Source organism: Triturus cristatus, chromosome 12 (assembly GCF_964204655.1).
Source record: "Triturus cristatus chromosome 12, aTriCri1.1, whole genome shotgun sequence".
Classification (NCBI taxonomy): Eukaryota; Metazoa; Chordata; class Amphibia; order Caudata; family Salamandridae; genus Triturus; species Triturus cristatus.
The window spans coordinates 208,849,577-208,876,713 of record NC_140595.1 but is presented as its reverse complement, the minus strand read 5'-3'; the positions used below and the strand labels follow the sequence as shown (position 1 = coordinate 208,876,713).

Below are 27,137 nucleotides of genomic sequence, written 5' to 3'. Positions count from 1 at the left end.
AATACTTTTGGAGTTCAGTGTTATCATGACAGTTACTATTCATACATGAGGAACATTAATTCTAGCAAGAGAATACCAATATCATATTAAACACGTAAGTGGTTGCTCCAGTATTGGAGCTTTCATAGATTCACATGCCTGAATCATTCCCCGTCGTCGAGACGGGAGTCTCCGGTACATAAAAAAGCATTGCTTAGTAGTATAACAAACTGAAAAAAGGCCTAGGCCCATTTTCCTTTGCAACCCATAACCTTCATTATGTAAAAAAGGACTAAACTTGTCTCTGAACCAATCAAAACCTCTCACCCTCTAGAACCCTCCTGAGAGAACCTTCTGCCCCTCAGATTTTCTGCCGCACGTTGTGCTAGGGAGTCTCCTTTGAGCTCTGCTCAAATTCTACAGTTTGGTTCTAGATTGAAGAGTTTATTCAACTGATTTTTCATCATCAACTTCTGGAGAATGGCTGAGAAGGAGAAGAAGGGTTTATTTAGAGCCTGCGCCACCTGTTCAAAGAAAAGGTTGTATACAGACGACCTTCATAAGGATTGCATATACTGCCTTTACCCACACCATCAGGCACAGGAATGTAAGGTATGTCGTACCTTTTTTAATAAAACACTGAGGGATCGTGAAGGTAGACTGTTAATTTGGCTCCAAAAACTTAAGACCAGAAAGGACGTTGTGTCTAGTGACAGTGATGAGGCATCGACAACTTCAAGGAGATCCCAGAAAAGAGGTAGATCTCCTCAGGCTCATACCTCAGGGGAAAGACCTGAGAAGGCTCTTAAAAAGATCACGACTGGATCTTCAGAGCGCAGTCCCTCAAAATCTCCTCAAAGTATGGATAAGGAGAGCAAGGGTTATGCTTCAGGGGTAAAACATTCTAAGAAGACGAGTTTAGAGCCCTCAAAATCACCCCTTAAAATTAAACATTCAATTAAAAAGCCAGCCTCTACATCTCCTGAAGAGAAATTAGGAAAATCTACGTTGTCGACGGGATCGTCGACGAAGAAAAGTGAGGTAAAAATCACTATTAAACCTATACCTTCGTCGACGATGACGTCGTCGACGGCAGTGTCGACGACGAGAGCGTCAACGACGACATCGACGACCACGACGACAGTGACAACAGGATCGTCGACGACGACAACAGCGACGGTAACGGCCGCGTCGACGGCAGCATCGGCGACGACGGTTTCGTCGGAGATTTCGACAGCAATCTCGTCGACGGGCTCGTCGACGAGAGAAAAAAACTCAGAAAAACTGGATTTTACCAGGAAGAGGAGGATTACCCCAGATAATACATCTCCAAGCAAGGTAACACCTCTGGTTCCATCCCACCTGCTAGAGGAAGAAGACTCGCAGGAGGAGGATAATGATGGTCCTTTTGGCTACGCCAGCACAATTACATGTTAAATGTCAGGAAGATGACTATGGGGGATTTCAAGACCGTCCCCAGCAACACTATCAGGAAGAAATGGTGAGCATTCCATCGTCGCTACTGACGGATTTGCAATTTATGTTGGATGACTATAAAAGGAGGCATCCTTTACCTCATTCTTCCCAAAGGATACCAGTGCCTACATCACACTCTATTACGTGTACGCCTGTGCGAAGACAACAGGTTCCTGAGTCCTTGCCTATATCACCATTACCACAACCGGCTCCAGAGACCTCTGACGATGAGGAACAGGAAGAGGGGGAGATAACGGACCCTAGTAAGGAATGGGATGATTATCTCATTCCGTCCCCTTCATCTCCTTCACCGAGACCTGTCGACTCTCCTCTGGAGGACATGGGGGGGGGTTCCATAATCTAAGGTAGAGGGCTGCACAGAGATTTGCACTCAACATGTCATCGGACAAAACAGTGTTTCTTGTATGATTTCAAGGAGCCGTTTCGCAAGACAGTTCGATCTCTCCCGATTGTTAGTCATTTATGGGAAGAAGGTCTCAAGGTCATGGAGACACTGGCAACGGTTACTCCAGTACTCGCCAGACTAGACAAGAAATATAAAGCGCCCTCGGATGCTCCAGCTTGTCTACTAGGCCACCCCAAGCCGGACTCAGTTATTACCCAGGCAGCTCAGCGAAAATCGAGGAATCCGTCAGCTCCAATTTCAACACCTCCTGACAGAGAGGGTAGGCGTCTGGACAATGCAGGGAAGAGGTTTTCTTCCATGTCTGCCCTTATTGTTAAGGCGGCGAATGCCCTGGCCATTCTGGGCAAGTATGATAGGCAAATGTGGTGCGCCCTATCGCCTTACATAGACAGCATTCCTGAGGCTGGCAGACAGGAAGCCAGAAAAATCCTCCAAGAGGGTGAAAGGACTTCGGCTGAAGTCCTAGATTGCGCAATGGACATTGCGACCACGGCCTTCAGATCTTTGGGGGGAGCGGCTGTTTTACGCCGGCAAGGATGGCTAAGAGCAACAGTGTTTAGGCCCGAAGTCCAGAATAAGATCTTGGACCTTCCCTTCAATGGAGAAGATTTGTTCGGGATACACATTGACGAGGCCTTGCAGAGTTTCAAAAAAGATACAGAAACAGCTAAATCACTGGGAACATTGCAGTATAGGAAGGTTCCTTTTCGAGGCTCAAGAGGTAGGGGCCAATCCTCCTATAGAGGGGGTTACCAACAAGGCCAGTATACTTCTTACTCCACCTCATCTCAGCCATACCGTCAACAGTATTCGTAGCGACCAACAGGAGGATGCACGAAATCTACTCCTAGAGGTCGAGGAAGTCGTCAGGGGAAAGACAACACCCGACGACAATGACAACTTTCTAACTCTGGCTACACCTATTCCTCTTATGTCACATGTTCCCCTGGGTGGAAGGATTTCTTACCATCTTCAAGATTGGCAGCAAATAACTACGGACCAATGGTTCCTCAACATAATACAATTCGGACATACTCTAGAGCTTTTGCAAACCCCCCCCTTGTACACCACCAAGAGGTCAAATATTTGCATCAGACGCGTCGAGAAATTCGGACAATGCTCCGAAAGGGAGCAGTAGAACCGGTACCGAATTCCCAGAGAGGAAGGGGATTTTATTCCCAGTTTTTCCTAGTCAAGAAAAACGTTCTCCAATGGTGCCCTATTTTGGACCTCCGATCCCTAAATACTTACCTCAAGGAACAATCCTTCAGAATGATTTCCCTCCAAGATATTCTGCTGCTATTAAACCCAGGAGATCATATGACCAAATTGGACTTACGGGATGCATACTTTCACATCCCAATCTATCCTTCCCACAGGAAGTACCTTCGTTTCATGGTGGCCAGAGACCACTACCAATTAAGGGTACTGTCTTTAGGCCTGAAATCGGCCCGAGAATTTTTACGAAATGTCTGGCTCCAGTGGCAGCGGTTCTAAGGAAGCAGAAACACCAGGTATTTTCTTACCTCCATGACTGGTTAGTCTAAGCAATGTCAGCAGCGTCGGCCCGGTCGTCAACAAGGGCTTGCGTGGAACTGTTTGCCAGATTGGGTCTGACTTTAAACGAAGAGAAGTCAAATCTTCAGCCGACCAAGAAATATCACCTTCTTGGAAGCAATTCTGGATACCGAGGTAAACAAAGCGTTCCCCTCCAAGGAAAGACAGCTGGGAATAATATCTCTATCCCAGGCTTTTATAAAAAGAAAGTCTCTTTCAGTACGCAAGTACAAATCATTACTGGGAACGATGTCCTCTTGCATTCCCCTCGTACCTTTCTGCAGGCTAACGATGCGTCCGTTGCAAGAGCAGTTAGATCTTCAATGGCATCAGGCGAAAGGATCCTTCGACGATAAACTCGGAGTAACGCCGATCATGATCCATGCGGCAACATGGTGGACCCGAAAACGGAACATCTCGCAGGGTCTTTCTTTCCTTACTCAACCAGCCCCACTAGTGGTTACGACTGATGGATCCTTGGAAGGCTGGGGAGCGTTCCTTCAGGACCTACAAGTCAGCGGTCGCTGGAAGTTGAACGAACAGCAAATGCATATCAACCTCTTGGAGCTCAGAGCTGTCCGCTTAACATCGTTAGCGTTCCTACCAAGGATTCAAGGATCAGCCGTATTAATAAGAACAGACAACACAACAGCAATACACTATTTGAACAAACAGGGAGGAACAAGATCGCTCTCCCTGTCTCGAGAAGCCCAGTTAATATGGGAATGGGCTCTACTACACAAAATATCCATGACAGCGGAACATCTTCCTGGGGATCAGAACACCAAGGTGGATACTCTCAGCAGGCTCAAATCGACAGTAGACCTCTTCGCAACAAGGGAGAACGAAAAATGCCAGTTCTTCGCAAGCTGGCTTCCCCAACGGGGATCTTGGGGGGAATGCGTTTTTGAGGGCATGGTCAGGCATCTTTGCCTACGCCTTTCCTCCAGTTCCCCTCCTGCCGTGGGTTCTTATGAAGATCAAAAAAGAACCATGCAGGATAATCCTGATAGCTCCATGGTGGCCCAGGCAGCATTGGTTCGCGGAGCTTCTACTACTGTCGGAGGAACGCCCGATTTGCCTCCAGCCTATACCTTCACTTCTGACTATGTTCCAGGGGGGGGGGAAGTACTTCATCCGGATCCGAAATCACTGCACTTAGCAGTTTGGCTCCTGAAAACTGCGAATTTCAACATCTGAACATCCAGACGGAGTGCAGGGACATTCTATCTAGAGCCAGGGCGGATAGTACAAACAAAACATACCGGATGAAGTGGAAGAGATTCTGTTTATGGTGCAAAAGATCTAACATTCATCCTCTGGACTCGGCAGCTCACGAGATTATTCCATACATCTTGCTTTTGGCAAAGTCCGGTTTGGCTCATGCATCGATAAAGTTACACCTAGCCGCAATATCACTCTACAGAAGAACTGCCTCTGGTCCATCTTTGTGGTCTGCTAGAGTCGTCAAACAATTCATGAAGGGATTGTTCCGGGTTTTCCCTCCAATAAAACCTCCACCACCTCTCTGGCAATTGAACATTGTTCTTTCCCAGTCAATGAAAAAGCCCTTCAAACCAATACACAGGGCAGATCTGAAATTCCTGTCGTGGAAAGTTGCGCTTCTCATTGCGCTCATTTCAGCCAGGTGAGTGGGGGAAATTCAGGCTCTCACGGTCCAGGAGCCTTTCTTACAATTCAAGGAAGATAGAATGATACTCAGGACTAATCCAAAATTCATTACAAAGGTACCAACTGATTTTCATTTAAATGAGCCACTAATTCTCAAACGTTTTTTTCCTCAACCAACAACAGCGGCGGAAAGAGCTCTACCCTTGCTGGATGTCCAGCGCTGTCTAAAGTTCTATTTGCAATTAACTAAGCCTTTCCACAAGTCTTCACAACTTTTTGTTGCCTTCAGCGCACCCAGGAAGGGTTTCCCTTTGTCAAAAAGGGGAATTGCCAGATGGATTTCCAGTGCGATAGAGTATTGTCATCAGGCAGCTGGGCGACCTCTGAATGCACGAGTCCGTGCCCATTCGACAAGAGCAGTGTCCACCTCTACTGCTTTATTTGCGGGTGTGCCGATCCAGGATATCTGCAGGGCAGCGACCTAGACAAGTACGCACACCTTCACCAGGCATTACTGCTTGGATGCAGCTACAGGAAGAGATGCGGGGTGGGAGAAGCGGTGCTGAGGAACCTTATCCAGTAACGGTGAGCCTTCTTTACCATCCCTCCTTCCTTTATTATCTACATTTGCACATTTTATTATTGTTTATTGTATTGGATGCAATTTTGCAAAGTATTTTTGATGTGTGTTTTGGTTTAGAAATACTGTTTTTATCACACTATATATGTTTCCTTGTTTCAGGATCTGGGTAACAAAACATGTGTGATTAGCTACTGCTCGCTATTCTGATTCAGGCATGTGAATCTGTGAAAGCTCCAATACTGGAGTAAGAAAACAAGTTACTTACCTGTAACTGTAGTTCCCCAGTATTGGAGCTTTCATAGATTCACATGCAACCCACCCTCCTCCCCTGAGAGGCTCACCTCAGATTTAGCACACAGAGTGTTATGGCAAAAGTGCACGAAAATCTGAGGGGCAGACGGTTCTCTCAGGAGGGTTCTAGAGGGTAAGAGGTTCTGATTGGTTCAGAGACAAGTTTAGTCCTTTTTTACATAACGAAGGTTATGGGTTGCAAAGGAAAATGGGCCTAGGCCTTTTTTCAGTTTGTTATGCTACTAAGCAATGCTTTTTTTATGTACCGGAGACTCCCGTCTCGACGACGGGGAGTGATTCAGGCATGTGAATCTATGAAAGCTCCAATACTGGAGAACTACAGTTACAGGTAAGTAACTTGTTTTCTTATTGCAGTGAATGTCATTAAATACATAAACCCATTCGTTCATAACATAACTCTTGGAATAGTGATTTAAATCACAGCTAAATTACATGAATGAAAAAATCCAAGAGGAGCCTTTCTAAAGTTTGGTTCCTCTTGGAAAACTAGGGTTTTCTCTTATGATCTTCATAATAGTTGTATCTCTTGTCTCTACTCAGATCGCAGAGCCCAAAACTGCAAGGTCTGCAGACCTTCCACTGCTAAAATTCTACATGATCACGAGGGGAGACTTCTCAGATGACTTCAGAAAAATAAGGCATCTTGGGGAGCCCCCTTCAGGAGATGAATGATCAGCTCCTTCAAGTCCAGCGAAAAGCAAGGAGCAAAATTTAACTTGATGCCCCTGAATCCTGAAAAGCCAGTTCAAGGCCTAAGGAGTTATGCTCAAGTAAACTTGAGTAAAAAGCAGCACAGAAAGCTCTAAAAAGGCGTGTAGGCAGGTCTTCTCCAGAGACGTAGCGCTGTAAAATGCATTAGCCAGCATCTATGAATTCATCTTCATCTCTGCTTCTGAAAACCTGAAAGTGATCCCACCATTGACCGCAAGCCCGCTGGCAAAAATGACCGATGAGCCTTAATCTACATCCTTGAAGCTGAAAAATATGACCCCTTTGGCGCGGCCTATAGTCCAGGACAATTTAAAATTAAATCTCAGGACACCGAGGATCAGGCATATTCCTCAGGAACACAGCCTAAAACCTACCACCCTCAGTTGCCTTAACTTTAGGGAGAAAAAAAATGCTATGACAGCCACTATAATTGTTATGAATCTGTTTGAGCTCTATGAACAGCTGCCTTTGATTAGATAAAGGACTTGAGACATTTGATGGGGAACTATTATTCACGCTTCCTGTCTGGTATGCAACAACTCCCCACACTAGCAGCACCCTAGCAAGCACTGGGTTCTCCAGCACCTGCACCTAGAACATTGAAAAAAGAACACAATCCCTCCTGAACCCCACATCCGCCAGACCCACAACTTGAAGATGTACCTCAAACACTAATCTTGGTGTACACTTCTGACGATCAGTATGCCAGTACAGCTGGAGCAATACCCTCATAAAATCTGCCAAATGGAGCTTTTATATTTTCACTGTCACTAACCTACCAACTCCTCTGCCTTGACATTACGCAGCAGATGACACCTGTAACTTGTATACTCTGTTTGATAGATCAGCTAAGAGGTTTGACCTACGATAGCTTTCAAGGAAACTCACTTATTCTTCTATAACGTCAAAGATGCATCTGATGGATCCCTTTTAGCTAGAGGGAATAAAACTAGTGCAGGACCAGCTACAGTGGCGCATTGGTTCCTAGAATAGTTTGGAAGTACTAAATTCCCTAGCATTACTGTATATAGCACCGCCCAATTGGGTGAGGCCACAGTATACACACTCGTCCATAAAATCTACCAAATCTCGATAATAACCTGTATCAAATTCTTCAAATGTTTAGGCCTACAATCGAGCAAAAACAAATCTACTCTTTAACCCCTCCAAGAAGAATTAATTTTTTGGGGCAATAATAGAAAATGCAGAACAAAGTCATTCTCAGTGGAAAGACAAGTGGCTTTAAGTACACTGGGGAAACAGATACTGTGAGGAAATAAAAGTATGCCCCCTAAAATGACTACTAGGCATGATGTCCTCTTGCATAACGTTAATACTATTCTGCAAGCTGCACATGAGGCTTATAGAAGAAGAGTTAGATAGGCAGTGGACCCAAATATCCAGCATCTTTGAAGACAGGACAGCTGTAACTGTAAAAAATTAAACCAGCAATCCTAAGGTGGATGTTGCAGTACAATAACAATTCTGGACTTACATCCCCTCTGCCACAGTGTCAGCTTGTGAACACCTAAGATGTTTCAAAGGAAGGATAAAGAGCTCACCTCCAAGAGCTGTTTGCCAGAGGACTGTGGTTGCCACAGGAGAAATATTTACATATAAATGCACTTGAGCTCCGATCGTTCAGTAGAGGACTACAGTAATTCCTCTCATGAGCTCGAAAGTACTCGTCCGAATGGACAACACCACTGCTTTGTTTCACGTAAACAAACAAGGTAGGTCTCGTTCTTGTGTTCTGTTGGCAGAAGTACTAAACCTCTGACACTGGGCAATTTCTAACAGGTTAAACCTTACAGCAGAACATCTCCCAGGCAGAGCAATGAATAGACCGATTACCTCAGCAGAACGCTACAGTATTCTCATGAGTGGGAGTTGAGAGACAGTGTCCTGAAAGAAATATTCCAGACCACGGGAACCAAATATAAGCCTCCTTTTGTCAAAGACCAACAAGAAATGGCAATCTAATATAGGCAGACACACACTCTTTTGATAGGATTGTGCAGGATGTTTGCCTTTCCGCCAATTCCAATTCTGCCAGAATACATAGCCAAAATGAAAAGAGAACCCAGCAGGCTGTTCCACCTAGCCCCCACTTGTCTGTAGAGAAAAATAACTCATTATGGCACAGGCTAAGTTGAAAGGGGTCATATGCTTTGAGGGTAGCAGGATATAGCTATTCCAAGAGCACAATGCCTTCTACCAGTGGGGAACCTTTTCTGCCTTTCTTTTCCTTTTAAGGAAGGAAAATATCTGTGAGATCCTTTTGTGAAGAAAAGAAACTGCTGGGTGTGGCAGACATCCCTCGTGAAGTCTGCCCATGAGAGGAACTGAAGATTAGCAACAAGATTTGTCGATCGGCATTAAGTGTAGCTTAAATGTGAAGGCTGACTGCCTTCTTCTGAAGCCATCGCCGAGTCTAAGAAGATTTTTACAATTTATCACCTTACAGAAGTGAGCTCCTGAGTGACTCAAAAGTGTGGGTCTTTGGGAGAAGAAAAAAACAGCAGAATTCAGCTCCCTTATTGTGTATGTAGAGCAAAGAGGAGTCGGTGCACTGTTAATTGCTGTATCCATGCGGTTGTAGTGCCCAGCTGTGCAACTCTGGGGATTGGTTTTTATCTTGAGTATCAGATTGTTAAATACTGGAACTGGAAGCATTCAGGCTCCGGGAAAGTTAAGATTTTCTTAGTTACTGTGATGCAATTTTGAGAACAGGACTGATACCAGTGCCTTGTCACCATCCTTGTTTGCCTCCATTCCTCAGGTTTTTTGGGTAGCTTCTTGGCTGCAGGGTTGACAGTGGTGAGGAACCCGTTATCCTATAAACACCAAATGGGTTGCAGCACTGCCCACAATCCCTCGAGACGACAGCCCATCAACTTAACACTTCATGATCCTTTGAACTGCATAAACACTAGAAAGAAATCGGAAAGCCTTGTGAAAGCCCTAGGCTAGGGACAACGATAGTAGCTCCTTCCTATCCCGTCATGCTAAGGCAAAATTAGCTTAAATCAGCAGTCATTCCCTGCACATAGGCACTTTAACAGCACATAGTTTTGCACACTGGCACTTTATTGGAAGAATAACCACTGACCAAGCAGTAAAGCACATATATTTAACCTGCTCCGTGGACCTGCACACGGCACTTTAAACGCTCTTAGTCTTGAACAATGGTATTCATCTGCACAAACACAACCGTCCGCATCGTAAAGAACTCACACGATAACCAACCAGGGAAAAGGTCGGTCTGCTATCAATTAGCCTTGAGTTGTTGAAAGGCGTTGGGCAGCCTTGTTCACCCAACTGCCTTTTATCATTTATATGCGACCTATTTATTTTTATACTTGTCAAGGGCAGCAAATAATGAGAAGGTTTACCGCTTAGATGTGCAATGGTTGCAGCTGACGTATGGTACGTTTTAGACTTTTTCTTAGATGTATTGTACGGTATGATTTGAGTTGTTTATGGTTTTGACTAATAAACCATTCTGTGCTACAAAAATATTGTAGCCAGAATATACACTACAAATGGACTGTGATGGTAAGTATATATAGGTAGACTAAACATCTATTTATCTTAAAATGTTGTATGTATTGTCAAAGTACATGATGTGGATTTAAGTATATTAAAACTGTACTTTGCTATATGTACTTATCTTCACAATATTTTTATTGTATATTCTGGTTGTGATATTGTCGATATTTTTATGTTTTTTTTTAAACAATATATGCATTGTAGAATTTTCTGTGATAACCACGTGTGTTAAAATTGTTCCATCCCTATGGGGCAATACTGTATATTTGCATATATGCAGAGGGAATTGATTGTCTGGTAGTGTTCCACTGAAAGAGGTTGTCCATGTTGTAGAATAATTCTCACGTCAGTGATTTTACCTTCCTGTTACCTTAAGATAATTTGACTGCCATCCCAAGCTTGCTTTGTTTCCTAGTAGTTATTTTTTAACCTTTAGTCTTGCTGGACTTTAGTCAGAGCAGAGTTAACACTGTAAGGTCTCAAAATTGATCAGTAGGAGGCATGCATGTTGGTAATGGACAGATAGACGGCTCACTTTTCAACTTAGTTAGCTAATCTGTTGGATTCCCGTTTTTTATATTGAAGAATCGCTGCTGTGTGGTGAACATGTTTGTTGTTCACCCTCTAAAAGTTTGGTTGTGCTACTTGTGATACTCCCTCCATTCCCCAATGTTCTATTGATGCCATCTTTTTATCATCATCGAAGGAGGGCCAAGGGGAAGTCCCGGGCACTCTTTATTGGGTAAATACAATGATTAGCAAAGTCTCTTGCATCTAGAATGTTGCAATACAAGGTCCACTCAAGTTGTTTGTACTTTCTTCAATTTGTTTAATCTTTATCGTTAATGGACACAACCAGCCAACACGTGTTTCGTCACAATGGGAAGTATCCCGTGACTTCTTCAGGGCTGGGAAGGATACAAAAAGGTAACATGAGCACATAGGCTGCACACAATGCAATCATGCACTGGAGCGGCCCCATGTCATTTACAAGAATCAAAACAAAAGAAAACCATTAAGTCGTGGAAACCCTAAAAACAAAGTGCTGAGACATATAATAGTGACTTCACACCAAAATCTACAACACAGACCTGGTGACTCAAAATGCGTGACAATATCAAATGGCGTTTGTTTATGTTGTTAATCCTGGAGAGACAATAATATTCTTCGCATATTGGAACAACGCTCGAGCAGGAATACTAGCGTGGTGAAGTGAACGTCAGTTGGTGCTGTGAGGTGAGATTAAGCGCAAGCTAAACGTCAAAACATTTCAAAATATTGTTTCACAATGTGTACCTGTCTGAAGGAATCTCATGACAGTGCAAAAGTAAAATGTGTACTAGATGTTGTATCAGATCTGGGCAGAGGCGCAACTAGAGCCAAATTTCGGGGGGCTAAGAAAAAATTTCGGAGGGGGGGGGCTGAATCTTTAAGCAATTGGCAGAGCGGAGCTGCAGGGGATCTTAGAAGGGGTGAAACAACAGCGAGGCCTCATTAACATGCAAATGGTGTTTTAAAGACCTGTGAAGTGCTCGGGTGCGGCTGTGTGTGTGCCCGGGAAGCTGTCATCCCGGGCTGCCACACACAACGGGGGGGGGGGGGGGGGGGGGGGGGGGGGGCTGAAGCCCTTTGAGTCCAATGGGTGTTGCGCGCCTTGATCTGGGACTATGTCCTGAATGAAAAGAGTGATGCTTATATAATTAATAAGCGGTACAGTCTGCCACTGGAACGAAGGAGGGCCAGACACACAAAACTGAGTATTAAATATTAGATGGTGTGTTGTGTAGGAAGCAAGGAAGCCAAAAACACAGAGAAAGGAAAATATTGTAGGCTACCTGTATGGTAAAGCGTGGATATCTTGGTGAGATCTAATGAAAAGAAAAGAGGGTAGTAAGGGAAAACTATCAAAACTGAAACGGTGGATGAGGTTATTAGGAAGGAATACACCGGTAAGATCAATGTGAGCATCTCTCTCTTCATGCCTTTTTAACATATACGCACCTGTTTTCAAAATAGTCCCTTTTCCATTTCAGGAGCTTCTTGTTTCATATTTTACACTCATACCAGCCGAGTCGGAATTATCACCAGTGGAGCAGTGAGAAGTTGCAAATTTGTATTCCTTTCTAATAACCTCATCCACTGTTTCAGTTTTACTAGTTTTCCCTTACTACCTTCTTTTCTTTTCATTAGAGCTCACCACGATATCCACGCTTTACCATACAGGTAGCCTACAATATTTTCCTTTCTCTGTGTTTTTTGCTTTCTACACAACACACCATCTAATATTTAGTACTCCGTTTCGTGTGTCTGGCCCTCCTTCGTTCTAAACACCACACGCAGGAACTGATTAACTATTTTCATTTCCAGTGACAGACTACCACTTATTAATTATATAAGCATTTCTCTTATCATTCAGGACATAGTCCCAGATCTGATACAACATCTAGTACACAGATTACTTTTGCACTGTCATGAGATTCCTTCAAACAGGTAAACATTGTGAAACAATATGTTGAAATGTTTTGACGTTCAGCTTGCGCTTAATCTCACCTCATGCAAAAACAACAGTTGATGGACAGAATGCAGAACAATGTCATACATTCACCCCAGTACAGAGATCTGTGCCTAAATCCATCGTTTTTTTGCTCAACGTGCCGTTCTAGTTTGAACCCAGTCATATGCAAATCAGTCTTGACCCTGTGCCTCATGGGAACAGTCCAGCCCGAACTTCCAAGCCAGGTCCTCCCTGGACTGGAACCAAGCATCCTAAGACCGGTTTTGGGGTTTTACCCCTCTTTAGCCAGGATAGCTTGATTCCAGTGGCATGGAGAGCACGGGACTCACGTCTGAGCATGCCCGTCCCTCTCGGGATTACAAATGCAAAAACAACAGTTGATGGACAGAATGCAGAACAATATCATACATTCACCCCAGTAAAGAGATCTGGGCCTAAATCCATGGTTTTTTTGCTCACCAGGCCATTTCAGTTTGAAACCAGCCATATGCAAATCAGTCTTGACCCTGTGCCTCATGGGAACAGTCCAGCCCGAACTGCCAAGCCAGGTCCTCCCTGGACTGGAACCAAGCATCCTAGGACCGGTTTCGGAGTTTCACCCCTCTTCAGCCAGGATAGCTTGATTCCAGTGGCATGGAGAGCACGGTACTCACGTCTGAGCATACCCATCCCACTCGGGGTGACAAATACAAAAACAACAGTTGATGGACAGAATGTCATACATTCACCCCAGTACAGAGATCTGGGCCTAAATAAATCGTTTTTTGGCTGGTTATGCCCAGACGTGGGTTCCTTGCTCACTTTGCCACTGGATTCAAGATAGCCTGGCTGATGAGGGTTATGAACCCGAAACCGGTCCCAGGATGCTTGTTTCCGGTCCAGGGAAGACATGGCTTGGCATTTCGGGCTGGACTGTTCCCATGAGGCACAGGGTCAGACTGATTTGCATATGGCCATGTCTGAACTGGGGTGGTGGAGTGAGCTAAAGAATGATGATGGATTTAACCCAGATCAGTTGACTGGGGGTGAGTGTTTGATTTGCTCAAACGCTCCGTCCATTATCCCCTTTTGGTATCACTTTAATCTCACCTCACGGCACCAACAGACGTTCACTTCACCATGCTAGTATTCCTGCTCGAGCGTTGTTCCAATATGCGAAGAATATTATTGTCTCTCCAGGATTAACAACATAAACGCCATTTGATATTGTCTCGCATTTTGAGTCACCAGGTCTGTGTTGTTAATTTTGGTGTGAAGTCATTATTATATGTCTCGACACGTTTCTTTTAGGGTTTCCACGACTTAATAGTGTTCTTTTGTTTTGATTCTTCTAAATGACATGGGGCCGCTCCGGTGCATGATTGCATTGTGTGCAGCCTATGTGCTCATGTTACCTTTTTGTGTCCTTCCCAGCCCTGAAGAAGTCACGGGATGCTTCCCATTGTGACGTAACACGTGTTTGCTGGTTGTGTCCATTAATGATAAAGATTAAACAAATTGAAGAAAGTATAAACAACTTGAGTGGACCTTGTATGGCAACATTCTTGATGCAAGAGACTTTGCTAATCATTGTATTTACCCACTGTGTGCCCGGGACTTTGGTTGTCTAAATTTGTGCGGGTCTTTGCCCACACACACATAGGGGTTATAGGATATTTCCCCTAACCTGGTTGCACCTTGTCAGTCATAGCGAACATACTAAACGCAAACATTGCAAGGCGCCATACTTCCTGGCACATCATAAACCCTACCTTTCAGACAGGGCCATGGGGAAGGCGTTATGAATGTGAGACTTTTTTTATCCTTCTAATATTAACTCTTTTATAATGACCTTACCAGCCAGTTTTGAGTGCGCTTTCTTTGAATAATATGAGGATAAAGTTACCATAATTAAGTGTCCGTGATAATGTCTGAATTGTTTTTTTTTATTTTTTATTACAGATCTTCTGATAGAAGAAGTATGCCTAGTGGGGTGAGAACCAGGTCTTCAGAAATCGGCTCACCATCTGTGATGCTGCGCAGTAAAATGAAGGACAAACTGAAGCGAGTGAGTAAGATAGTGAGAGAAAAGTGTTTTTTACATGTTCATTTATTCTCCTTTAATAAGTGTAGATATCGGGATTAGAAACATTTAGTTTGTGCTTTACACTGAAGGAGCAGTAGTTACTCTACAAACCATGATCATTCATTATTAGCTGGTGTTGACAGTTGGAAGATGAATTTGCATGCTGAGATCATGTGGAGAAAAATGCTAATCTTTTCCATCTAGTCGTTGTCATGTTCTGTACTTTCCATTTGACTTTTGGAATATTTTCATCAGCTGCTGAAGAGGTCTGCTTTTCGCCCCCACTTTAGGTTTTGGTCAGAGTAGATGTCTGACTCCCATATTTGTTTTACTTTTTTTTTATACATCCTCTTATGTTTTTTATGTGATCTGATCTGTGCTTATTTAGGCAGGCAATATACTTAACTAAATGTTAATGTCAAACTTTTATTTTTTTCAACGTCTCTCTAAGTTAATTTTATTTGCGGACTATCTTAAACTGAGCAGAACAATGGTATACCAGATAATTGCAATTAAACCATTGAGTGATATCACTTAAAAGAATAACTCATATAATACAATTGGGAAGAAACTACCATTGCGAAAACTGGTAAAGCCAAAAAATTAAGCAAAAAAAAAAAAAGTAGGTAAAAAGTACTGCTCTGCATTGATGGTTTTTCTGCGATAGCGGAGTGCATTAAAATAGTGCCATCCCTCTGTGGAAATACTGTATTTTGGATATTTGAGGGTAATTTGCTATTTATTGCCATTGTTGATGTCGGCAGTGGCCATGGTTGTTTCGATGCCTTGAATGGTCATACTGCACTTCCCTTTATTCAGCAGTGGTTATAAATAAAATCCCATGCTCATTGGACCTGCACTCTGTGGTTTATGCCGTGCTGTTTATTCATGTGCAGTGGTTAGAAATAAAAATATATAACCATATCCAGAGTTCCGTGGCTTAAATCTGTTCACTGAGAAGAAAATCACAATAACTATGCTGAGGTTATGATTAGCTTTGTTTATAAGATCATAACATGAGTTAAAGTAAAATTCATGCAGACAACCACAGACTGCTATGGTTATTAAGCCAAAAATCACTACTGAAATTTGCAAGTTATATTTGGGACAGCAAACCATAATTGGCACAACATACATGTAAACCATAAGTTGCACACGAAGTACAATGCTTACAACATCGTCCTTGAAGTGACAGGTCTATCTATAAATCTCATAAAGAATCTTACATGCGAGATCATATATCACTGTATTCTTTTTTTTTTAAAATAAATATTTTTGTCATTTTTAAAAAACAAACATAACATAATTAACTTTGGTTACAGTCATACAGCCTTCCATGTTATTAGTCAAAATACAAAGCAATTCATTTTCATACATCTTACATATCTATTTGCAGCACAGACATGCAGAAATTGTCAATTGAAAACCATTCCTTCGGGCCACTCCCTCGCGTAAGTCGCCAGGGATTCTCAGGCTATTAAAGTATCTAGGGGGACTTGTCCAGTAGGGTCCGGTTGAGTATCTCCCACTATTGCGTCGAGACCATAGTACCTTCTCCATTTGGCCCACACCTTATGAAATTTCTTCAGGCAGCCCATAGCCTTGTAGGTGACCCTTTCGGCTGCCATATACATATCCATCCCTGCCCTTCATTCTCATAGTAGTGGTGTATCTACGACTCCCCATTACTTCGCCACGTCTCTTTTAGCAACTACCAGTGCTAGTGCAAGTTAGATTAATTGAGCCCTGTCTAGATCGACATCATATGAGATACACAATAGTATAAGTTTGGGATCTAGGGGTACCGTGGTGTCTAGTTTTTTGCCCAGTTCCTGTGTTTTACTTTGCCCAGTAGGCCTGTATCTGGACGCACTCCCAGATGATATGGTAAAAGTCGCCTTCTCTGTGTCCAAATCTCTGGCATCTAGGGTCCTCTGCTCGTCCCATTCTATGCAGCCGAACTCTGTCATAGTATATTCTATGCAGTAGTTTATATTGTAGGAGGCGAAGTCCTGATTTGATCGCCACCTCTCTGTGGTTCGTTAGAGCTGCCTCCCAGTCTACATTTTCTAGCTCGCCCAGGTTAGCTTCCCAGGTCGACCGCAGCTTGCACCGTCTGTCTGGAGCGTTATTATTCAGGGTCTTGTACGTTAGTGAGACGGCTTTAGTCGTGATAAATTCCTGTAGCAGTCTCCCCTCTAGTGGTGCATATTCCGACAGCGGAGAGTCATCTCTCTTTTCCCCTAGCCAGGAATGTCTAATCTGTGCGTACTTCAGGAACTGGGATGGGTGTAATGAGAATTCGGCCTTGAGAGCATCAAAGTTTTTTAGTGTACCATAATGAATGATATTTCCTAACATGGAGATAACTATAGCATCCCAGCCTCCGAAGCCATTCAATTTAGGCAGTTCCTTAAGCCAGGTGCAGTGCAACAAGGGTGTCTCCTTTGTCAGTTTATGTTCCCATCCAATTGCCTTTGTGGCCCTTCCCCAGGATTCTAGAGTAACCGGAGTGGCCAGGAGAAGCTTCATTCTGCCTTTGCCACCATATAAATAGTGTAGAAATGTATGGCCACTCATGGTTGCCCTCTCTAGACTGTAGGCAGGGTGTGCCCCTGGTGCGTGTATCCACTCGTTGAGTGGTTAGGTGCTCCGCCCAATAATAGGGTTCTATATCGGGTAGTGATATTCCCCCATTGTACTGATTACGCTGCAGAGTATGGAGCGCAATCCTGGGCTGTTTCCCTAACCATAATAAAGACAGTACCTCTGCCGCTAGCTCCCGGAAAAGTGCTTGTGGTAGGGGAAAGTATGTGTTTTGTGGGGCATATACAAATTGTGGTAGTGTGATCATCTTAAACATGGACGCCCTGCCCAATATTGTGAGTGGTAGAGATATCCATCTTTGTATGTCCTCCTTAAAGTTCGTGAGTATGCGTTTGATGTTTCTCTGATAGCAGAGGTTTTTATCTGTCGTAAGGTAGATTCCCAAGTAGGTAAACCCACTACCCGCAATCTGGAGATCTCCAGGGAGAGTGGGCCATGTGTGTAACATGCCTGGGCTGTAGCTCACGGATTTATGCCAGTTGATCGTGTAACCCGAGTTTTGTCCATAGTAATCTATAGTGTGGAACAAGTTGGGTATCGTTGTGTCTGGGTATGTAATATATAGAAGTATGTCATGAGATCTTTTCAACCATATCGTCTTCTGGGGTAATTAGAAATCCCTGTATCCACGGATGTTAGCGTACCAGGCAGGCTAGAATCTCTATTGTGAGGGCAAAGAGTGGTGGGGACAGTGGGCATCCCTGTCTCGTACCACGTCTTATGGGGAAATCCTCTGATGTCTTTCCGTTTACCCAGACTCTTGCTCTGGGGTCTTTATACATTAAGCCCACCCATGTCCTGAAACTGGGCCCCAAGCCAAATTTGATCAGGGTGGCCTCCAGAAAGGGCCAATGGACTGCGCCAAACACTTTTTCTGCGTCCAAAGATAGCAACATGTGTGGAGTGTCTCGGTCTTTGACCTCCATCATCCAATTGTGGGTCCTTCTCAGGCTCAGCCTGGTCGCTGGGCCAGGTAAACCCGATTCGTCCTGGTGTACCAGGGTCGTGATCTCTTGGCGCAGTCTTGTGGCCAGGATAGTTGACAATATCTTTACCTCTAACTTAAGCAAGGATAGCAGGCGGTAGGAATCACATTTATCCTTTGGTTTCCCTGGCTTGTGGATAGGTATAATTGTAGCCATTCACAAGTCTAACGGGAGAACCCTGTCTTCGCCTGCTTCTTTAAAAAGTGTCAGGAGGTGCGGACCAAGAAGATCTATGTATTTTTTATAAAGTTCTGCTGGTATGCCATTTGGGACTTGTGTCCTACCGGGGCGTAACTGGACTATAGCTGCTTTGACTTCTTCAATTGTGATGTCACAATCGAGCCCCATCCTGTCCGTATCGTCCAGTTTGGGGGTCTCCACCTCTTGCAGATATGCAGCTTTGTCTAGGGAGGTCCATAGGTGGCGGGCCTTGTAGAAGTCCGCGTAGTAAGACGTGAAACTCTGCAGGATCTGTTTGTCTCTGTTTTGTGGTATTCTCGTGGGTCCACAAAGTGGTCTACCCATAAGGCCTCTATTTCCTTGCGACCGAGCCATGCTAGAAGATTTCCAGATTTATCTCCCACATCATAGAGTTTGTGCAGGTTCGCTTGGGCCTGTGCTTTAGCCGCCTGGTTGCTAAATCTTTATATTGGTGTTGTGTGTCTATCAATTGCCTCGAGATCTGGGGATCCCGGTGTGCTCTGTTCCTTTCATCAAGGGTTCAAATCTGGGCTTCTAGACGTGTAAGCTCTTCTTTGTCTTTTTTCCTATCCCATGCTATGCGGTTCTGTGCTCTATCACATAGGACTGTTTCATAAGTCTCCCATAGTACAACCCCGGATTGCACCGATCCCAAATTTTCTTTGAAGAAAACTGTAGTGTCAGCTCTAATGCCTTTCAATATTGATTCATCATGGAGCTCCCATGCATTTAAGCGCCAGCATATGTTTCGGTCTCGTGGTCAGTCACCTATCCGTACATATAGCGGGTAATGATCCGATAGGCCACTAGCTACGTATTGTGCCTCATATATGTCTTGTATTTTACCTTTCGGTAGAAACACATAGTCCAGTCGGGAGTAAACCTTGTGTGCGCCTGAGTAGTAGGCCCAGGCTATACCATAGTCGCCGTGTTCAGGCTATTGCCGTAATGTCACCGAACCCCACTGTACAGTTCAGGGTGCCGCTGTTGTTTGAGTATGGGATCACTCAATCTGGGCCTCTGGACCGCCGGATTTATGCTTGGATCTTGCTATCGGCCGGAGCTCCATGAAAACGCATCCTAGTTGGCCATGCCGCTAGCCACGCCCATATAGCCCTGTATTCTTAACATCCTTAAAGAGAGGACTACGAATGTAGAATTATTTAGTGGTTTAAGTATGTTTTGCTATTTACTTCAGTTGTGCTTTTAGGTGTTGCTTATTGCTATAAATGTTGAGAGATAGTAAACATTGCATTTGGTGTGCAAATTATGGACTGCATGTTTGTCATGCGACTGAAGTTCTACTTTCATGCTGGGTTTCATGTAATCCCACTCTTTCCTTTTTTCTGGATCAGAGAGCAAAGCATCTTATGGGTATTAGAATCGGAAATGTCACATATTGCTTGTATGTCCTTTCGTATTATTATTTTATTCCTGCTCGATTAATTAAAATCATTACATGTGAACAGCATACATTAGTTTCACATGAGTAATCTAACCAACAACTATTGTTAAACACGGATAGATATAAGAAGCAATTTATAATGTTTTTTTTTTTTTTTTTTTAAACAGCGCCCTTTGAGCAAGTTTTAGAAGTATTAAAAATAAAAGATAAAAAGTTAGACTCTTAGAGTTTTGACATTTCTATGCTCTGGCGAAATAGCCGGAGTTGTAGGAAGGGGGAGGGAAAATGCAAAGTGCTTTTGTTGGATGAGTGCAGCCACGGGGACCGGGCTGCGTGCATTGGGGACCCTTGATAGTAGAAATGCCTTAAGAGTTCCTCGGGTCCGGCAAGTTATTCCTTACACAGTTCTGTGACACAGTACCCATAACGGAGGAAAGTATTGTGACTTTTATCTCTGTGTGAAGGCCCACAAGGTTGGTGCAGGGGGTTAAGAGAAACTAAGCAGTTATCCTGTAGCACACTAGTCCATGGGGGCTGGGGGAGCTTATCAGTAAGGGCTGACTCCGACCCCTGAGAAAGGATGAAGAGCGTGCCAGAGATGAACTTCAAGAATGCCATTGTCACCCTGTGGAGGCATTGAAGAGTTCGAGTAGAATGGCGTCTGTTAATTTCCCCAGTCTGGGTAGGGTCTTAGGCAAGTTATTGGAGAAGCACTGAGCCAAGTCCTCTCTACACAGTCTGTCTGATGTGGTTAGCCTGGAATAGTAGAAGTAGCAGTCGGATGCGATCGCCAGCGATTTTGGGGCAGCAGCACAGCAGATGGAGCAAAGATTCTCTGCAATAGTTACATAGTCTGCATGTAGTTGCCTCGTCCCGCTTCGCCCAGGCAGTGTTAATGTCCATAATTGGCAGGGCAATGAGCTTCATGAAGAGGATTTTCCTTTGTGCCTGGGCAGAGATCGCTTGTTGAAAGTAGGGTTTGGGCTTCCCCGGGTCGTAAGAAACATCCAGTTACTCGGTGATGGAAATATGCCGTAGGCTTTCGGTATCCCCTTCAAATGAGGTTTTCATTACCTGCCTGGTCACTGATTTTTTCAAAGCTGAGTATGGTATTTCCTGGGTATACAGATTGGCAGCCTCGATGTTCTGTTTGCCAAGGGGTACCCTTCTCTGCGATGATTGATTTAAGATGGAATTCGAGGCTGAGCTGTGGGGCCCGTGGGACCTTATTGTCGAATTTTACTAGGTCCCCCTGGCACATAAGGTTTGGGCTTCTGAGTTCGAATTCCAATCTCAGCCTTGTTCTTCTGGCCTGCCAGGGAGCAGGAAAGATTTTTTTTATATGCAGAGATCCGAGAGTTCTTGGGATGTATATCGAAAGCACTGGGAAAGACTAGGGGGTCACAATTTAAAGCTGGGATTGATTTCACTCTCAGGACTCCTGATTAAAGATGTTATCTCCATAAGGAGTAGAGGGGGGCTACCATATGGTATTAGTTTAACCCACAGCCTGCCCCGGTCCACCCTATCGAAAGCAGCACTATAGTCAATGAAGCAGCTGAACAGATGGGGTTTCTAGCTCCGTGCGGCTCGGTTGGATAGGTGCGCCATTGCTATGGTATTATCCATCCTGAATACAGATTGGAAAAAAGGAAGAGTTCTCTTTTTTGTGGCCCAAGTTTCAGTTCCTCCAGAAGCATTCAGGCGTAGGATTTTGCTTCCAAATCATCAAGTGCAATGAGACAATAATTTGCTGGGTTGGAGCGGTCACCTTTTTTGTGGATGGGGAAGGGATGGACCCCCTCCATGAGATCATAAATGTTCCTGTGGCAAAGGCATGGTTAAAAATTGAAGTTTGATTCCTGACCCAGAAATCTTGTGCAGCTTTGAAGACTGAGGTAGGGCTCCTGTTAAGCTCTGGTGCACCATCATTTCTCATTTTCTTGGTGGCCGTTACCGCAGCCACTGTGGTAGTGGTGAGTTTATGAACCGGGAGGGCAAAGGCAGTGTAGTGTAGGGACGGTTTAGTTTCTGCGACCTGATTGTTTACAGCTGCTTGACTAAAGTGATCCAGAACAGTTCTACCACACTGTTCTCTTTGGTATGGTCCAATTTGTAGAGGCAGTTAATTTACTTCCAGTAGCGGAAATGGTGCTTTTCTTTTAGGAGGGTGAAGATTCTCAACCATTCCTCTTTAATGTGCTCCTTTTTCATGTAGCCATACCTTCCATCTGTGAGTAGCTCGCAGTGCAATGATTGTGTGGCCTGTTTGGCCTGGATATATTTTGCAGTCTCTTCTTCTGGCTGCCAGGGCACTTTGGCGAGTGCTCTTGCTGGCTATCAGCTCCTTTGTTTCACGGTAACAGGCAATTGTTTGCGTCGTGGAGACACTTCTCGGGGGCTTCAAACCATAACAGCAGACTGTAAGTACTGCACCTCACTCCTTGTTTCAGCAAATCAAAGTCCCGCGCACTGCAGTTCCTGTACCCGCCATTGTTTGGTACTACTGTACAGCAGAAGAATAGTAATATTCAAACACGGAAACGCTCACTGGGAAAAGTGTTCTCCTCCAAAACCTTTTTCAGGCAGTGTTTATAAATATATTTTTCTATTTATAATTTTTCCTTTTTTATATACTTCAGAAGAAATCCATAAGTGTACATAAATCATCCAGCCAACGCGTTTCATTCAAAATTTCACTTTTGGACTTCAGGGCTCATGTAGATCATATTTATTGATTATTCATATTTCTCTTTGAGAAGGACTCCGATGTAGTTCCAATAAATCAATGACTAAGTGGATAAGAGAATATGCTTCCCTCAAATGGGTCATGTAGGTTCCAGAATTCTTTTTTTCCCCCTCAATCACTTAGCCCTTTAGTATGGGAATGATTAATATTTGCCTGACCTGGATACCTTCAAATGATTCAACGTTGAAAGCCTGAGGAGGGATCCAAGGCCTTTGAAGTTATCAATGACGGGCAAATATTTTGTTGGTTTGGTCAGTTGGGGGGGGGGGGGGGGGCGGTAGCCACGTAGAAAGTTCTAAGGCGGAACTAGGGATGGGCTCCAGCCAAGCAACAAGGGTTCTGTGCTTCCGCCACTCCTGCTCCTCAGTGCTACTCGGTTGGCCACTGCAACTGGTGTTGGAGGTTTCTCCTTTCAATCCCTGTAGAAACAGGAGTGGTTGACGATTTTCTGACTAAGAGTTAATGCTTTTTGATATTTTTTTTTCTACTTCTCAAGATGTTCCATAATTGTTTAGGTAGTGCCCTGGATGTGGCAGAAGGCTGCCTCTGATCCGCATAGAGTTCCTGTGACTGGCCTCCAGAACTCCCATATGGCTGAGGAATGTGAATTCTTTTAAGCATGAAGGACAGAGCGGGAATTTGCTTGTGATGACTATAGGAGCTAACCACTATGAGGTAGAGGTACCATGATATGCAGAAGAAACAGGGTTGAGTACCAGAGAATGGATTCCTTCCACCGAATTCCACCACTTGGTCAACAGTGACTCCCACAAAAGGTGACTGATCAGGTAAAGAAAATTTTAATAATATGGTCAGAACAACTCTTGAGTGACCCTGAAAAATGGCAGCTTTGAAAGTAGACTGCATACTAATAGTTGAGCCTGCTGTCTACCAGTGCCTTTTTGGTTGTGTTGAGTCCACTATACCCGACGCGAGCTGAGACGCCCAAACAACACGCAAGGACCAGAGAGGGACAGGCGGGCTCAGCAGATAATGGCCTGGACTTGGGCCGCTGAGGTGCAGCGGAGGGGATGATCCTTTGGGCTGGTGCGGAGCGGTTGGCCTCTGCCCCCTCCCTCCCCTGGACAATCGGTATACAGTGTGGCTTGGGAGGGTCGTTGCCTCTCCCCCCGCATGGGCCACCCGGTCAGAACTAGATCGTCCTGGGGAGACCAAGGGAGTGCTGTGGACCCTGGGGTTACCTGCTACCCATGACCTGGGCCCCACACGACCACGGACGAGCTGGGATAGACCAAAACTAATCTCCGTGACCCTCCCGCGGGCGGTGATCAGTGGCCTCGGGGGAGGGACCTGGTGGGACCCCCAGGGCCTGAAGACAAAGGGTGCCAACTGGGTGAAGGGCATTCCGCCCCGTGAGGGGACAACACTGAGACCATGCCAGGCCTCTGACTTCCCTACAAAAGCTCGCAGTGGCCCTTGCCCGACCTGACCGCCCTGTTTGCAGACTGAGGGCCTGGAGGAGCACCCCAAGGAGCTTGGTCACTCCTCTATCGCTCCACCCGGTTGTGGGTGCAGGGACCCCCCTTCGCCTAGGACGTATGTCCCGGCCCTCAACCTGGGGCATTAACCCAACATCCTGGCCAACCTGCACTGCTCCCTGACGTGCAGTATACCAGACAAGAGCGAGGAGCTTGGGGCCGTTGGGACCTCCAGAGAGTGTCCCACCAGTGTACTACCGCGCCAGTACCTACTTGCGAAGAGGCAAAGCAGACTTAAAAACCACTGGACTTGATTGCATCCCTTTCTTCCACACACATGTCATACAGTGACTATTTCCCCATCTCAAACACAACAGTCTGCACTCCGGAGTGGCTGGAACAGAGACTACCTACGCCCAACTGTCATCATGGGGGAAGGACCGAGGGCCCAAGCCTCCCCCAACACAGACCAAAATGGACCAATATACAACCAATGACCCGGGAACAGCAGCCGGGTCCATCGAGTATCCCACCCCAGCGGCTGCTGATCTCAACACTATCCTACAAGCGATCAGCGCATCAAAGACCTCAGTCAAAAAAGAGATTGGTGAGGTCTGAGTAGACATGGCTCTCCTCCGACAGGGTCTCCGAAATGTGACGACCCGTATCTCAGAAACTGAATCCTGCATTTCAACTGTCGAGGATGACGTTACTCAACTAAAGGAACAAGTAGGCTGCCTACAGACCCACACTAAAGAGCTGCACAAAAGGGCAGAAGATGCCGAAAATAGGCCGAGGCGCAATAATCTCTGTCCAGTGGGGTTCCCGTAAGGAGCGGAGCAGGGGCAAGTGGGAGATCTTATCGAACAATGGGTCAGATCTTGGACGCCTAAGGACTCCCTGTCCGCATAGCTCACGGTGGAGCAGGCCCACCACTCTCTGGCTCCCAGACCTCCACATGAGCACCACAATTGTCAGAATCCTTAATTTTAATTTCTTTGACCCGAGTTTTTGTCGTTGTACTCTGCAACATGACAGCCGCATATACAACCCGAAGGGCGGCACTACAATTATCACCCTGCAGCTAGAGCATACTACAATCAATCCCACATCCATCCTAGGCCCCACAGGCTTCCAAGTTCACCCACACTCAACATGACACATACACGAAATAACGGAGATCCTCTCCGAATACTATCATGGAATGTCAATGGGCTTCTCAACAGGGTAAAACGGACAGCAGTCTTGCGATATGCCCTACGCCAGGCATCCAACATACTCCTGCTCCAAGAGACCCACCTCATGGACAATAACTGTCCCTTTCTCGCAAGATATGGCTATGACAGAGTTTGGCACTCAGGGTTTGCCCGAGGATCACAGAGTTTGTCAGTTCTCCTGTGGTGCAATCTCCCCTTCATGCTCACACAAGCCACTAGCGATCCTCAGGGATGTTCCGTAACTCTGAGTGAAACAATAGCAGGGAACTCCCTTAACTTAGTGTCCATATACTCTCCTCCCTCGACGCTCACATTGACCTTGCAGCTTACCGCTTATCTTATTGCTTCTCCACCCCTGGGGATGACAGTGGCTGGTGGCGACTTCAACGCGGTTATGCTACCAGACCTTGATACCACAGGCACACCCTCCACCGCAAGGACCGTGTACGCTAAACACCTAACAAACTGGACAAGTACCCTTGGCATCTGTGACACCTGAAGGACTTGGCATCCCCACACCAAGCAATTCACTCATACCTCCGCAGCACACTACACTCACGCGCTGATCAATAGCATTTTCATGCCCACTCTTGACTGCCAGAAGATGAGAGATGTCACTACCCTTCCTGGGGGCATCTTGGATCACTCACCGCTGCTCTTGAATGTAGGTGATCCTCCTGACATACTCCGTCCGACGTGGAGGATGAACGCGTGGTTCCTTCAGGACAAAGACTATAAGAAAGCAGTTGAAGCAGAGCTTCAGCAATACTTACTCACCAACGACTGCTCCGTCTCCTCTCCGGGTAACCTGTGGGACGCTGATAAGGCCACCATCCATGGCTTCTCCAAAGGCCACCTCAAACTCGTATGGCTGGCCCACGACAGCCAGATTACCCTAGTGGAAGCCCATGTGACCCTTCTCGAGAGGCGCCCGCCTGGAGACCGGGACTACATCCAGACGAGGCAGCTCACGCACTTGAGGGACGAAAACAAACAAATCTCCATTCAATCCGCTAAGCTACTATGGAGATCCTCCGTAGCTAGGGTGTACGGTTGGGGGGGATAAGAATGGGAAGATTCTACATAGACTAGCCACATACCCCATTGCAAACCGTGTAATCACAGAGATCAGAGATTCGAAGTACCTCATCCACCGCTGTCCTCTAGCAATGGCTCAGACCTTTGCCACTTATTACTGTAAGCTCTACTCAGCGCAATGACCTGAGGCTTCCTTCTAGAAGTTGATCAACCTGGAACGTCTCCGCCTCCCCCACCTCCGTGCGGCTGAATTAGCCGAAGTTGACCTCCTCATTACCTGGGAAGAAATCAATCATGCCATATCGCGTACTGCATTGGGTAAAACTCCAGGCCCTGATGGTCTCCCACAGGAGTATTACGCCACCTACCGAGGCATACTCTTCCCAGACATCTGACTTATTTGCCAAAGCCGCGGAGAAGGGCTCATTTCGCCTGTGCCAAATATCGCCCAGTCTCTCTCATTAACACAGAGGTTAAAATATTTGCCTCTCTGCTGGCCCAACGACTGAGACCCTACCTCACCAAATTGATCCATCTCGACCAATGTGGATTCATGCCATCTCGGGGGACTAGGCACTGCCTCCGACGTCTCCACCTGGCCCTAGCAAATCGCCAATTATTAACTCCATATCTAGCACTTCTAATTGATTTCGAGAAGGCCTTTAACTCCGTAGACTGGCAATACT

General features: G+C 45.3%; 1 protein-coding gene across 7 annotated transcripts in view; it reads left to right on the top strand.

Moving 5' to 3' along the window:
- CENPT (centromere protein T) overlaps positions 1-27,137 on the top strand; it is a 1,095,738-nt gene that overhangs the window by 92,453 nt on the left and 976,148 nt on the right. For all 7 annotated transcript variants that reach the window (XM_085638668.1, XM_085638667.1, XM_085638665.1 and 4 more), the window contains one exon: positions 14,686-14,791. In XM_085638668.1, coding sequence (XP_085494794.1) covers positions 14,686-14,791 — 106 coding nt within the window. The remainder of the gene's footprint in view (positions 1-14,685; positions 14,792-27,137) is intronic.